We start from the raw sequence: 16,775 nt of genomic DNA on the forward strand, positions 1-16,775 counted from the left end.
AACCCTCCATTTACAGAAACTACTGCTCCAACTACATGGCCTTTAAACTGATTACTGTAACATTTAGACATGTACACATGGATATTTGGAAGTATAGATATCCAATATTAAAGTGTAGTAGTGTAGTAAACAACAGCGTGTCAACATGTGTCGATCAGGTTCTGCTGTGGTGGCAACGCACTGCATGTATCAACATGAGCGACAGTTGTACAAAGACTTTGCATCCTCAGTCCCATATGTGGTTTGGGTTCTGCAAAAAAGAAAAAAAAAAACAAACAAAGATTCTGGTCTTGGTTAAATGTAAATAAACATGTTTTGTCTGAAATCACTGTGAACTGTTTCAGTATTAACTAGGATCTCTCCCGAACCATGAATCAATGCAAATGAAGTCTGCATTTAAACAAGACAGTGATAGTAACATAAAATACCAGGCAGAGCTTCATTCACTCGCTCTCCAATGCCATCTATTGGACATATACTGTATATATATATATATATATATATATATATATATAAAAATGCCATTTGAGACTCTAGCGGAAGATTCTAGCAGTTGTAGTAATTGACTTGTGTTTGTGCAATAAAAAACATCCCAAAAAAAAATTTGTGAGAAAATATTTTACAGATGTGCAACTCTCATTGCATGAATTCACATTCTGATTTGAAGATGTGCAAATTTTGTCCATGACTTCACATTATTTGATAAGAGTGTGTGAATGTGCACCACATTCACTGCAGCAACTGGAGCAAAAATGTGATTTGTAAAACAGGATTTGTGCACCTGCACTGAAGAATTTAAGATGGTGTAACTGTTGTGTGTGTGGAAGAGGAAAACAATCAACAAGTGTGCAACTCCTAGAGCATCTTTTCTCTGTGACCTCAAATTTACTGATACATGTGTGACTATTTTATACTAATTCCACTGTCACAGGTGCTCAGTTGTTTTGCACCAAAACTTGACCAAGTGGAGGTAGTGGGCGACAGGAGGGTGGTGGCTAAGCTTTCATCCCTGATGGAAAACATCTCCCACCCCATGCAGGACACTCTGACAGCACTGAGCAGCTCCTTCAGCTACAGGCTGCTGCACCCACACAGTAGACCATACACACACACACACACACACACACACACACACACACACACACACACACACACACACACACCAAAGACCGACGAATCTAAATCAAAATAATTAATCATGTGCATTAATTTAACTCATGTGCACTTATCCGCTGCTAATGTCTTTTGTTTTGTTATATTTAATGTCTAAATGTACATATTATATTATTATGTAATTTATCTTTTTTTAAGTACTCTGTACTGACATTTCACAGTAATCTCTTTCGATGTGCTGTCACTTTGCTGCTGTAACACTGCAAATTTCCCCCCTGTGGGACAAATAACGGAATATCTTATCTTATATTAAACCTGTAATTTCCTGGAAGCCAAGAAAATCACAAATAAAGCACAATAAACAATATATAAATATATATATATAAAACTTTTATGAGAACCAATCTTCAATCAACAAAACAAGCCTGCTAAGTCTGACGTTTCATGTCTTTTTTTAACAAGAACATTATTTACACATTAAAATGAACACATTGTGAATTAGCCATTATCTGACAATATGACAAAACATTCAGTGTCAGTTTTCAGTCTTTTCTATGCTGATGTATGACATTTTAAGAGAATGAACACCTGTCTATATCACAACTCTGACTCATGCTGTCACAGTTTGTATTGTTTCTGTGTGGTGATTATATTCATGCTGCTCTGAATAATGGTGAATGGTGATATCCCTACATGGGAAAACACATGTATTTTTCCAGATCAACACATCTGTCCAAAGTCTGAATGACACACAACAAGATTGAATGAATCACACATGTAGCTAATAAGTGACCTGTTTCTGACCTGGCATGTCATGTCTATCACCTGTGTGTTTCCCACTGTCCCTGTGAGCAGACAGGCATATGGCCAGAGTATTTAAGAGAGTGGAGGGTTTGTTCAGTACCTTCTGGTCTGACCTCACGGTGAGTACACAGCATGAGTCCATTCATATCTTTGTTTCATGTCTCCACAACCAAAATTCCTCATGGAAATTGTTCAACAGATGTTACAGATGTGGTGTTTGGGTCTGTTCGGCTTCCTCGCTGCAACATCATACGGTGAGTTGACTTTAACTCTTGGAGTCAGTTTTATTGAAATGACAAACTACATGAACATTATATTTGCTAAGCTTGTATGTTTTTTCAGTTTTAATTTCAGGCCTATTGAAAGCAAAGTGATTTGTGACTGACGGTATAATATGTTGTATATCAGCTCTTCATTTCAATAATATGAGGTTTACACTGAGGTAAATATTCAGACCTAAAACTCTATGCCCTTTATGGCTGCACAGTACAACCATGTGCAAATATTCTAAATGTTTATGCATTATTTTTACACATTCAGCACCAGCAGGCCGATAACCATATTTCTAATAAACTAATAACTTCTGAATTTTATTGTTACTTGTGCTACTTTTAGATGATGTAACTGTTTCACTTATATTACCTGTTTGGGAACTGATCCAAAGGTTGTATTAGTGGTAGTTCAGATTGAGGTGTTTCTACTGAGTCCACAGTTGATCACATTTATGGAGTATTCCAGTTATGTTTTGTGCCAGCTGGAATAATGAGATAGAATCTCTTACTTAGTCAGTCCAATAAAAAAAATAAACTACGGGCTGCACAATTTATCAAAATATGATTGAAATCGCAATATACAAATCACAAGAGCTGCAGTTTTTCTAATAAAGGTAAAATGCGTCACATTGCTGGGCATTGTTAGCACCATCAGTGTTGTGGTGCTACAGAGACCTACAAATGATATTCTCCAGACGTAAAGGATTACATATTGCAATTTCTATATAAAACATTATTATCATTATAAGATAATCACAGTATGATTCTTTTTGCATATTGTGCAGCCCTACAATAAACTATTAGATGATAAAAGTCTAACATTGAAGAGCGGAGAGCCCAGACACCACACTGGGTGTTCTGAGTTTACTCAGTTGATACAGATACATGATAGATATGGATCTGCTGAATGTGGATCATACAATTGTGTAAACAAGGATGTGAATGATGAGATTTAACATGTTAGTGTCAAAGTTGTGACCTTTGACCTTTCTCATGTTCCATGTAAAAGTCATATCCTAAATGTAAAAACCAAGGTCAAACTTAAAATGAGGATCTAGTGTGAGTGTAAAATGTACTTATACTAAGTCCAGTTCCAGTATAAATATGCAATCAATCAAACAACATCACATCCATTGTGATCCTATTTTTTATCAATTTGATGACATAACTGAATTTACTTCAGATAGAAGTAAAAAACAGTACAAATCATTTTGAGTCCTCACCAAAAAATTGCAGCCTGGACAAATATAATGGTTAACATGTATTTGCTAGGTTTACAGTTTAACCTTGGCAGTAGAAAACTTCTCCTATCACCAAGATAAGCTATCTACAACCTTCAGCTGTTGTTTCTTTCATAGAAAATTTTCAGCCCAGGAAGCTTCAAAAGGACGATATATTATATTTGGGTTGCCAGTATATGATATCAAAACTGCATGTGAGGATTTGTCCGAGTAGTGTGTTCTCCATGTCTGCAGCGGATGAGGTCTGTTTTGATGAGCTGGGCTGCTTTAATGACCTGGCTCCCTGGGGAGGCACTCTCCAGAGACCAATCTCTGTCCTGCCCTGGAACCCCGAGGAGATTGGCACCCGCTTCCTCCTCTTCACCCAGAGTAACCGCTATTACCAGGTAAGGAGTGGTAGATTTATTTATCTATTCTGATAAATTGTATTTTGTTCCTTCAGTAGACAGTGTTTCCTTCCTGAGCTCTGGCAGAGGGGTAGTGACACAAAGAGGGAATTTAGTTCTAAACAAAGACTGCTACTTTATTTTTCTAATGCTGATTAGGCTGAAGGCTCATACTAACTTCAGCTGAACTTTAGAAGTATTTTGTTGGGCCATCTATTCAAGATGGTGGATGAGACCACATGTTCTCTTGTTCCATAGACAAAAGAGGGTCAATTAAACTCAGTTCCCCAGAATCCTTCACTTTTTCACACCAGACATAGAGACATGTTAGCTCTGCTGCTACTCTTCTCTGCAGGCCTTGGAGCAGACTGCTGCACTGCACTCTATCTAATCAAGAGTGGACACATTTAATTTAGTGCCAGTGGCTATGGCACAAAGTCTGCCAGCTGTTTGTCGAGCATCTAACTGTGTAAGAGACACAGAAGCCACATGGCGAGACTGGCCTGTACCAGCCAGGAAACTGCAGCTCTCTGGATTTAAACAGAGCAGCAGAGACGACCTCTCTCTTTCCATGGACTGGGTAACATTAACTGGGCCTAACATAGCATAGCACAGCACAGGACTCTTCACCCACATATTTGTAGTACATCCAGCATTATATTTAGAGTGAATCTGTATTGGCTATTGTGTCCCTCTTTAGGATGGTGCCCCAAGGAAATATTAATATTAACTACAGTTGTTATTTATTTTTATTATTAATATTTTGTTAATTTCCAATATATAATAACCTGTCTGTCCCTCATCACTTATTCATTCCTTTAATATATAAATGTATTGGCATAAGACAGATGTGAAAAATGTGAACCTATTCTTTAAGCTCTCTGTGTGTGTTCATTATTGCTTTGCTATTGAAACCGTCAGGAGATCAAGCCTGATCAAACCATCCAGGCCTCAAACTACAATGGGCGGAGGAACACTCGCTTCATCATTCCTGGTTATCTGGACAGTAAAGATGAGAACTGGCCACAGGAGATGTGTAAGGTAGGAAGACACATTGTACATTCTAGAACAAAGAACCCACGATGACAGTTTGAAGAAATCCGTGTTGACAAACCTGTTGCTCTGTATAGGTGATGGTGGCGCGGGAGAACGTCAACTGTGTTGCTGTGGAGTGGAAGAAAGGTGTGAAGACTCAGTATGTTCAAGCTGCCAATAACGTCAGGGTGGTGGCTGCCCAGGTGGCATCCATGATCACATTCCTCATGGTAAATCCAGCTCATTCACTGTCTGACTCCAGCAGGACCTACAGGTACTGTAGGTTTAGGTCACACTAAACTTCACATCACACCAGCAGACAGGGTGGACAGGACACAGTAAGACACAACTGGAAATTGAGAGGATATTCCCATCTACACACAGCAGCACATGACATTCTGTATGTTTGATGTATGACAGGGTGGAAGATACATTATCTTTGACTTAAACATACATGTTGCATAACACAGGCCAACTACAAGCAGAATGCCAGTAAGTTCCATATTATCGGACACAGCCTCGGTGCTCACGCTGCAGGAGACGTTGGGAGCAGGATCACTAACCTCACACGTATCACAGGTAAACCTGCTGCAGCACACACCTGATGATGGTCTGTTAGCTCATGTTTGGCCCTCTCGTTCAAGTCAGTAAGAGAAGGTTAACGTACATTACTTGTGGTAGTTGCTCATACTACATTCAGTGTCACACTGGTTTGACTGACTATTTTAATATGTTGAAACAGATATGCAGTGTAAAGTGGAACAGGAAACACAGTAGTAAAAAAGGTTACACTGAGAACAGACGTGCACATGGTGAAGGCCCCATGTCTTACACTTTTTCCAGACCATCCAAATCAATGGCTTTCATTCAAGTCTTTTCTATTTTTGTTATTACAGTTTCACTCATTCATTTTCACCAGTCATACGGGAAAACTGTCAATAAGGAGCTTCCTGACTCATGAAGAGTTTGTCTGGATGTTTAGCTACATTAAATATACTCAGGAGTTTATGAATTATTTCATGTTGTGAAACTCAATTTGAACTAATATCTAATATTAGATTGAATTGATTGTGATTACTAGCCTGACACTGACTGACACTATAGATATTTCATTATAGATTCCTTTAGATTCCTTTAAACCATGAAGATCTGTGATCAAAAGAGTATTGTTTTGTATTGTATCATAGTCTGTTTTTATAAGATCAAATGATCTCTGTCAGATGATCACAAGAGAAAGTTTGTTGATACAGCAACACCAACAAATATAATCCATAGGCTAAAAGCAACACAAGCTAAATCAGTTTTCAGTTGGCTCATGTTTCTATTAAAACATATATTCCATTAGAATAATGGGTGAATACAGTGCAATCACACATTTCTACACATAGTAATTTGAACTGTGATGTGCTCCACTAACTGTTTCACATCATCTTCTGGTCTGAAGACAGATTGTGTCTCATGTTTTATCATCCCTGTCCCACACCGCAGGTTTGCTCTGGCAAACAGGTACAGACAGATAAATGTTTCTGTGATTTAATGCCATTCACTCTCTGCAGGACTGGACCCGACTGAACCTTACTTCCAGGACACTGATGCCTCTGTGCGTCTGGACACCAGCGATGCTGCCTTTGTTGATGTCATTCACACAGATGGACTTCCTTTTGACTCCAAACTTGGTACATATCACTGTTGCTCACAAGGAATAACATCAAGATGGGAAGTATTCAGTATCTTCACTGTACTTTCTAACCCCATGTTAGTTTATTGTACCTGTAATTTGTATTAGTTTTAGAATTTGGCAGTGCTTAAAGAACAAAGTTAAAAATAATGTTCTGTGCTATTAAAACAGTTCCAGTCAGTTTCAATTAAACTGCCTAATAGAGTTAGAATAGATTAAATAATGGAACTGAGGTGCAGCTATGTACAATAAGTGATCTCTGTTTCAATCCTTTCAGGTCTGGGCATGTCACAATCTGTGGGCCACATTGACTTTTATCCCAATGGAGGAGGACGGATGCCCGGCTGCTCTGCCAACAAAGGCAAGCCCTCTGACCTGGATGCTATCTGGGAAGGTGAGATCAACAGAGACGTACAAACTTTTCATTTAAATGCAACAACACTGAAAATGATTTTGTTATAGTCCCACTTTTTCTGCCACCCAATCAAAGATCAACTTCACACTCAGTCAAGGTAGTTGTTTGGATTTCTGTCCATTGTTGTGTCAAGTTGCAATTTCACTAAAACTTGTATAGGCTCCAGACTTCTGATTATTTTACCATTTATGTCCATGTGTTGTGGATCTGTACTGACAAACTGCAGAGATACTGAGAGCAGCTTTCTCTCCTTCACATTAGAATTACAGTCTAATGACTTGAAAACATTATATTTGAGTCACATTATTATGGAAAAAAAACCCAATTAGAACAATTTTCAGTCGCAACAGCAGCCTCACATCCCCATCCAGTAGCACTCTTTCCTGGAGAATACATGTATATGCTACAACTTGATTATGTTTAGTGGCACTGCTTTTGCAAGTGAAGGAGGTGCAACGTTTTTATACCGCATGATCTATGTTGGTGGCCGGGTAAATCTTATCTCATCTTCATCCATGAGTCTCTGTTTATGCAATATCTTTTGGTTTGCAGGGTTATCCAAAAGCAATGGGGGCCCCTCATGGTGTTTATGGGAATTGCATTATTTTGCTGGTTCGGCTTCATAAGAATTAACAGTGTCACCAGACATCTGACATCTAAGATGGTTATTGTTCGGTGTCAGCAAATTAATCTGCAAACCTTATTGTAGGCAATGTACAAGAAACATCAGGGTCAATAAAACAGTCATTCACAATAAAATTTCAAATGATTTAATCTGGTTAGTCTAAATCCCCTCTGTTGTTAAGATCCATAGTTTCTCTCATGAGAATAAAATAAACTCAGAGGCACATGACATGACCTTTGATCATTCTGCTCCACACTACAAATCAAGTGTTCTCAAGTCTGCAGGCTTCATCCCAGCCACTCCTCCTATACATGACACAATGAGTCATACATCCTATTTTTTCAACCATGCAACTTACAATGCAGACCCCCACTGTGGAATATTGGAGTTGTCCCAACGGAAAAATCGTAAAGAAACCCCCGGCAGAGTTATTCCTGCTGGTCCCATCTGAGCAAATATTTTCTAAAATGAATGACGACGGCCTTCTTTTGAAATGTGCTGGTGAGTAGCAAGGCTCAAGTGGCAGCATTGGTGCCATGCCTGGGTCAGGGGTGGGGGCGGGGGGTGTTGGCACAGCTGAATATGCCACTTTTGATCCTATAGATAAGAGAGGGAGAGTGGGAGCCAGGGCTGCATAGCTGGAGTTCTTGGAGCGCCTGGTGTTTGCCCTGTACTGGAAGAGAAAACAACAGAAGCCATGACCTCTCTCTATGTCTGTCTCTAACCAGCTCTAGTGATTTAGTATCCTTGTAGTTAATATATAATATAATATAATTCTCCCCTCCAGCTGACAGCTTCTCTCTGACCCGTCAGCTGAGATTCAAGACCTGAATAAGCATTCACCTCTCTTCTCTTATTCCTCCTGACTTCACCCTCCCTCTCACTTCTCTTCCCTGTCATCACCTGATCCAACCTTTTCCCAGGTACCGTGAAGTTTGATGCCTGCAACCATGTCCGAGCCTACCAGTACTACAGTGAGAGCATAGTTAAACCCCAAGGCTTTGTGGGATTTCCCTGCTCTGATGAGGACAGTTTTGCTGTTGTAAGTCTTTGGTTTTTGATGACTCTGTGAGTTTATAAATATCTGAATGCTGAGGAGCTTCTGAGCTTACTTTAGAAGAAAAAAGAAAAGAGATACTGCCATTAATAATCAGTGTTGAACATGCAGTGTCTGAGTATTGTGATTGTCTTCCTTTACATTTTGCCTGCCATTATCCTTGGAGGAAGAACACCAAGCCAGACATTTGGCTTTTTTACCTCTGTCAAATACAAAAGCACCTTTCAGATTGTGAAATTGTTGTATACAGTACAGGATATACTTATACTATTGTTACATAATTTTATCAAATCACATAAGCAGCTTTGTAATGTGACTGGTTGAAGTGGAGCTAATTTATGTAAACTCTTATCTCTTATCTCTATCTGCAAAGTATAGCAGGCTAACTCAATCTGTCAGATAAATGCAGTCTGCACATAATAATGTATGTACATTATACATTTATTATATTATATATACATTATACATTACATTTCTGTATGGATTATAGAAGAAGTCAAATATTTTTGCCACCAAGTCATGAAATGAACTTGGAGTAGTTAGTGCAGAATGAGATATACTTCTTTTGCAGTCATATACATGAAGAGTTAGGTGGATTTGTAAATATGTATTGTAGTGTCATTTGCAGCTCTAAAGGCCCCAGAGAAGCTTCTGGTGGTAGGGGCCACAGATAAGGGATCTGGGGGAGGGATAAGTACTCATTTTAAAAAGTGACTCAGGGCTATCAAATGGGCTCAGACAGGGGGGTGCTGGAAAAGAGGCCAATATCTCCAACCCCTCAGCATGTGTATGGGATTGCCACCTGTTGCTGCTGTATGATACTGATATGGCTATGAACCATTTCTTTAGTTTTGAAGTCAGTTTGGCAAAATTGGATTTTGTTGCAGCAGAGGGGGCGATGTAACTGGGCTTCCCTCATGTCCTCCGTGGGGAGGGCTTGTATCTGCAGCTGTTGGTGTTAATGACAGTTTATCCCTGCTCTAGACACATGTCCCGATCAAAAAAGGTCCAGGGAGTGCCAAGCATGACCTCATATGACTATGTCCCTGTTGAGAGATGACAGCACCTCCTTGTCATTCACCTCATAAACACTTTCTGGTGTTATTCCTGCAGCCATAGCTGACAGCCACAAAGTCAGTCTGTTCCCACACAGTAACTTACTGCACAGCCATATTTATAACGTGGCAATCTGCAACATTTTGGAGGACCACAGGAGGAAAAGTCTTTTAGGGTTGTCACTTTTCCCTGACTGTTCATTGACAGGAGAAGATCTTCACACTTGGCCATGTCCTTGTCTTCACAGGGAAAGTGTTTCCCATGTACAAACAGCCAATGTCCTCTGATGGGACACTCTGCCGACAGGTTCACTGTGACTGATGGCAGTTCAAAGACAAAGTACTTCCTGAACACAGGCAGTTCAAAGCCTTTTGCCCGTAAGTATCCTGCCCTGGCAAAAATAACAGTGTGACCAACATATTGAAACTTTTTCATATCATTACGGCTATATGGGCTGGAACAATTCTCCAACAGGCTCAGAAAAAATCCCTTCAGGTGAATATGGGTAAAGTCTAAAATACATTGTCATCCCTGAAAACGTAGGCACTTTTTCTAATGTCATGAAAAGTTCACCTCTTAAGATGATGCCAGGAAGTGTTATCTTGCCTCTAAGTTAAACTTTAAAGCTTTAGGTTTTAAAGGTTTTTAAGCATTATTATATTTATTATTATTAAAAGTAATTTCACATTTTTAGACCACAAGAGTGCAGTGCATGTTAACATGACCTGCTGGGTTAATGAGCAACAGTAAAGCAATTTACGCTTAATTATATTTCCAAAATATCAAGTTGTTGGCTATATACAAGTATGAATAATCATCAATAATAATGATCTTAATAATGGATGAAGACAGCTACAGTAAGCCCCAAGGGGAAAAAAATTGTCATTTGTCATTGCCTAAAGCAAGCTAAACTTTGCACTCAGTACTCAAGTGTCAAAGGTTGTAATGCGTCCACTTCAATTGCTTTTTGGTTCTATGTAAATGCAGAACTGGTGAGAGATCAATAATACAAGCTTTTGAAGTACAAAGGTGTTTCCTGGAAGCAGTGGACCATGTAGATGCAATATATATAAAACCTGGAAAAAAATTAGTAGAAAAGATTCATTTGTTTCAAGGTTTCACTGCAAAAATATGTAAAAACTGTCTAGCAATATTTTCTCCTGTGTTCTTTGATAACCCTCACTGATGTATCAAGATGTTATAACACTACGCCAGAACTACAGTGAAATAATGTGACTGCTGACTATTTCTTCCCATTTCTAGGTTACAGCTACAGAGTGACAGTGACCCTGGATGGTCCGCGCTGGCCTAACCCAGGATTAATGTTTGTGGCACTAGCTGGACACAGTGATTGCACCAAGGAGTACAAGCTCTATGTGTAAGAATGTCACGCACTGTTCTGTGGAGCTCACTATGGGGTTTTAGTCCGTGTGATGTCACTGAAGAGGGCACATCTCCTTTGTTAAGTCTGTGCGTCTTACTGTCAAATGTGATCAAAAGGTTGCGCTGAAAAATGAATGGTGCCATCTTAGGGTTGTCGACCCTCAGTCCTTGAGGAAAAATATGTTTTTTAAATGCATTCTCACTCCAAAAAACTGTAGAAAACCGAGACATTATGAGGTTGGAGTTTGGGATTAACATTCACCACTCACCACACCTGGTGCAGCAGAAATATGCATGGGTGGAGTAGATCATGCTGTGCTTCTCAGTATGCCTTCCCACACAGTGTAAGATTTTCTGGAGGGCCATCTAGTGGCTACTAGTAAACTGCAACAATACCTAAAGCACATCAGGCAGCGATGCTGTAGGGGAGGAGATGAAGGGTAGACCATTGACTGCAGACATGACACCATCAGTCAGTGTCTGACACTGAACAGATCTGTGATCAGACAGCAGACAGTTACCTGCTCACATGTGGTCTGCTGGAGAGGCTGATCACATAGGAGAGAGGAGTTAGATTGTTACTGTATATTATGTGTGTATACAGGTTAGCAGAATCTGTGATCTTTTTTAAGTCTCTTCTTAAAACTTACTTCTAATTTTGAGTTTTTTCTGGTTTTACCTTTCCTTAAAGTGTTTTATTTCTCTTAAAGTTACTTTGTGCTTTTTTTATACATCTGATTGTTTTAATTGTTTTATCTGTTATTATTCTCTTTGAAATCTATTCATTTAATAGATTTTATTACGCAGATTTTGAAAAGTGCTAGATAAGTAAAGATGAGTTAAAATCACATCACCACATATCTGTGTTACAGTAATGAAGCTCAGGCTATAATGTCAAAGTTTTTTTTAAATGAATGTGCTCCTACATTTGATGAAGTGTGTTAAAGTGTGATCTGTGGGGACATTTCTCTAGGGGTATTCTGGTGCCTGGAAGGACCTATGAGATGCTGGTTGATGCTGAGGTGGACGTGGGTGATGTGATGGAGGTGAAGTTCCGGTGGAACAACCACATCTTGAACCCATTGAAACCCAAGTACGGAGCAGCTAAAGTGGAGCTGCAGCGAGGAAGGGACGAGAAGATGTAAGTTTGTCTTTTCTGTGAAGACGAGTGTCAGGTGGTTTTCTGCACACCTGCATGTGAGATGTTAGAACAGTGAAAATTAAGCATAATGTTAAATACAATAAATGCAAAATGTTCTGATTAGAAACTACAATTATTATGTGTTAGAAATTAGAGATAATTTGTAAATAACTGATCTTGGTCGTAATGAGTCGACAGAAAACAGACTTACTGAGGGAAGTGAAAGCTGAGGTCTATAGAGAGGAGATAAAATGTTTAACAAATTGTTCTTGTCCATGAAAAGAGCTATTTCCCTTTAATGGAGAAAAATATATAGATTGTTGAAAGTGCATTTATACTGTAAGTGGATATATACGTTTTTTTGGTAATTTTTTTCTCCCAAAGGAACAGAGAAATGCAAACATTACAGTTTATATCAAAACAAGCAGTAATTATAAAAGTCACAATTGAAAATAGTGAATAATTTTGAGTAAAAATGATGTGAATATATATAGATAATACTGATGATGGTAATTAATTCAGCAACTTTTATTGTTACGGATTTAATGGAATTCTCACCCAAAAAACTGCAGGCAGACTTAGTAAAAATATAATAATATTAATTATTATTATACAACTATTTAATCAGTGAAAGGTGTTCATTTCTCACTCTGAACTTCCCAACTTTTCAACAAATCTTTCTCTCTGCCCCCCTGTCTGTCTACATTCCCCATTGAATTATATCATGTATCATTTGTCTCCAGAGAACCAAGCTGATATTTGCAATACATCTCCAAGTGGTTACATGAGGAATCACAGGATGGGCATGGGGAAATATTTTTAATGAGCCCTTTCATCGTTTGGAGTTCTAGTCTCCACTTAAAATCTATAAAAGTAACAGTGAATGAAAATGAAATGAAAAAACTTTTTTCCCTTTAAACATATTTTTCTTCTCCTCTTTGAAACCAAATATGTAGAAAACTCTTAAAGTGGAAACTCTTCCCTTTGACACATTACTACATTACCACATTTAGCAGATTTAATGATGACAAAATAATCGGTTGTACATCAAATGAGGAAATATTTGTTTTACATATTATGTTTTAATGTGTTTTAAATGCTATATAAACAACACTTGAACAAATATGAATCCATTTTGTTTGCCAAAAAGTCAAAACACAGACTGTATGTGGTGTTCCTGATGTTTGGGGTCAGTCAGAGCACACAGAGGTTGAAGTCCCTGTTAACATTATGTGAGAAATTCAAATAGAGTTACATGAAGTTTGGGGCTAAAGGAAAATGTAGACACAAGAACTGATAAACAGAGCTGGGCTGTGTTTGGACCAGCTGTAGCCACCAGAGGGCAGCATGGGACTGCCACTAGTGCCATCTAGTGGTAAAGGCTGCTGGGGGTTGGGGTTGGGGTGAGATGATATGGTACAGTACATCCTGAACATCACTGTGTTATCCTGTGATGCTTTGTTTCATAACTACACACAGGAATTAAATGTAGTGATGTGGAAAGATTTAGCTTCTCCTGGAACAAACCACACAGATTACAAACAGTCAGTGAATATAAGATTTATTCTTCAATATTGACATCAGTGCATTAAAAGAGATTAACACAATACTTCAACCAAAATATTCCTTTAGACTCTGTTATGTAATGTCTCTGTCTCTTTTTTCTTTTCTTCCTTCACAGGTTCTTCTTCTGTGGAACGAACAATGTGGCAGAGAATGCAGTCCAGTCTGTGCTTCCATGCCAGTAATAACCTAATCATAATCACCATGTCACTCAGGGTCTTTCAATAAAGATTTTGCATTCACACACATTTTATTTACAATTTTTTATTATCCCAAAGGCGTTTAACAAACTGTATCGACAACTTTACAGAGCAACACTGTTATTGTGAATAGACCTTTTTTGTCTGTGTGTACAAGCTGTACACATAAAAGATATAAGATATACAAATAAAAAGAGAAACCAACATAAAGTGTCTCAGTAAGATGTCGTCTCCAGAGCAGCTTCACTGCTCCAAGTCTCTGAACTCTACTGGAGGATGAACCATTCTTCATAAAGATATTCCCCTATGTGGTGTTTTGATGATGGTGGTGGAGAGCTCTGTCTAACACATTGCTCCGACATCTTGCATAATTCAACTGGACTGAGATCATGTGACTGTGAAGGTCACAGCAGATGATTCAGTGACGCCTATAACCTTGGGATGGAGACACTGTCATCCTGGAGAGACCCCTCCCATCAGGAGAGACATGTTTAAAGGATAAAGATGATCACTCAGCAACTTTGTGTTGATCTGCGGTGACCCCTCCCTTTAAGGGGACAAACCATGGCAGCAAAATATATATAATATAATATCCCTTTGTGTGTAGCTGGGATCAGACTACTGTTGCTTGGTCTGATCATGTCCTGCACTGACATTGTCAGCCACCTGAGGAAGAGCTGCTCTCCTGTTTTTCAAATCGCACTACAGTAATTGCACGAGCATCACAGTCATCAGATGTCTGACCCCTGATGTCTTTCCCATAGATCTAAATGCAGATGTCACTTCAGTCACTGTTCCCACTGAAGCACCAGCAGTATATGAGCACCTCCAACTGAAGCTCCTACCTTTCACCAATGAACCCTCTTTCAAAGTGACTTTCATCTTTTCCTCTTTCCATCTTGATACAAAATCATACATGCCACAGAACATGACGGGATGGTAATTACTTTTGTTGCGTGTCTCCAGTCATTTATTCAGGTTTTCCCTTTAATTCACCCGTCTGTGGATTAAAGCTGCAACATTTGATTAATCAATTATTCATATCATTCAACTGTCTTGTGTGACCAACAGTCCAAAATTATGATGAAAATATGATTATGATTAATAATATTATTATGATGAAAATTGTGGGATAATGCAGTTTTCAAATCAGAAAACAATAATTACACTCACTCAAGTTAACAATGTGCAAACACTGCAAAAAATTGTGAGCTGCTATGAAATGAAGGAAAGGATCTTTAAGTGCAAGTTTATAATCTCCACTCATTATTTATCAGTCTATGTAGGAGACTGAGAATTCACATAAATTCACATAAAACCATCTCTGATAAGTCCCCCATTACTGTGTAGTGTGTAGTGTTATTACTGTCACTTCAACAGGCTGAACTTCGAGGGATACTTCACACACAACCGTTAACTTCTCTTGTCCTTCTCTTCAAAACCGACTGTTCCTCACTGCCAGGGCCTGTCAGGACAGGGAGAGAGGATAAATGTTACCTTCATTAATGCTGAAAGACATCAGGCTCCATTTGTGCACACACAAATCAACAGTAAATTACATGGTGAGAGCACTGCTTTCTCCTGCTCATTTGGATATGGAATGGTCCTGGACAAAATCTTGTCTAATGTGTCACATATATCTGTAATTCCAAAGGGCTGTTGCATGTACGTGTATGAGATAGTAAAACAAGTTTGTGTGTGTGCGTGTGTGTCTGCAAAGCACTTATTAATCTGTCTGTGGCCTTTCGTTGGCTTATGAAGTCCTGATTGTGTGTCATTGTTTGGCTTCATTTATTTGAACACACACCCCATAATCATGCTTGTAAATATACAGCTTTAAAAAGGCGAGCTGCCATTTTCATCATGGCACTAACAAAGTGCATCTGAAATCACTCTGACTTCCCTTGAGCTGAGCCATCAGTGCTCACACAATACCAATCAGAAGAAAAAACTCTTGGCTTCAAAGCTTCAAGCTTGACTACATTAATAATATTAATAAAACAGAAAATTGAATGTGTGGGCCAAGAGGTGGGGTAGAAAGTGTCTTGAAATCCTCTAAAGACATCTGTCTTTGTCTCTGACTCGTTTCTCTTTTCATTATTGGCTCATTGAAAGTGAAGGCTAATGACAAAATAGCGGGCTAATTCCTGTAATTATGTGCGTTTGTCAGAGGAAATTTGCAAATGACAGCACTTCTTTTTCTGATCTTTAAGCCAGTAGCTTCGGGGGTGGCATTGTTACTAACAAAGCATTTATAGACAGGTCATGAATTAGTGAGGTATAGATGTAGGTGGCAAGAGAAAAATAGCTCCCCTGGGGAATGCTTGCACAACAAACTTAACCCCTGGTGGTAAGGTGCATTGTACTGTCGTCAAGAAGAATTCACAGGCTCATTGTTGCAAAGTTTGAGCAAAAGCAAGAAACAAATGTCCATCAACAAGGACGTCACCCAACATGTTATATTCTGTTTAATGTAGGAGACTATGGTGAAAGGAACAGAGAGACAGTGAACTGCAAAAGGGTTTTAAGGATTTCACTTGTTCAGTCTTTCCTGAAGCTGTGAAGAAAGACTAAGTCTATTTGACCGCCATAATAAAAATATTTTGAATACCACAATAATGTTTGACCTTCATAATAAATGGATTCAGCAGTAATATGAGAGTACACAAAGGAATCTATTATAGCAGGAGCAGGAGGGAGGCTGAATAGAGGCACATGGTTCAAACAGGGGTCAGTGCAGTCTTTTTAAAACAGATACTGACTTTTTACCGCTGAAGCTGTTTTGTGCTGATATTCAACTGTTTGA

The 16,775-nt window shown here is 38.8% G+C and overlaps 1 protein-coding gene across 1 annotated transcript; it reads left to right on the forward strand.

Annotated features, from left to right (window-relative positions):
* The first annotated feature begins 3,553 nt into the window (after window positions 1–3,553).
* LOC130181530 (inactive pancreatic lipase-related protein 1-like) lies at window positions 3,554–14,015 on the forward strand. Its single transcript, XM_056395797.1, has 11 exons — window positions 3,554–3,816; window positions 4,738–4,857; window positions 4,947–5,081; window positions 5,322–5,430; window positions 6,408–6,527; window positions 6,807–6,923; window positions 8,493–8,611; window positions 9,930–10,059; window positions 10,946–11,060; window positions 12,039–12,206; window positions 13,888–14,015. The coding sequence occupies exons 1-11, from the start codon at window positions 3,607–3,609 to the stop codon at window positions 13,952–13,954; spliced, it is 1,410 nt and encodes a 469-aa protein (XP_056251772.1). The 5' UTR covers window positions 3,554–3,606; the 3' UTR covers window positions 13,955–14,015.
* The last annotated feature ends 2,760 nt before the right edge of the window (window positions 14,016–16,775 follow it).

The sequence above is a fragment of the Seriola aureovittata genome, chromosome 14, assembly GCF_021018895.1.
Source record: "Seriola aureovittata isolate HTS-2021-v1 ecotype China chromosome 14, ASM2101889v1, whole genome shotgun sequence".
NCBI classification, from domain to species: Eukaryota; Metazoa; Chordata; class Actinopteri; order Carangiformes; family Carangidae; genus Seriola; species Seriola aureovittata.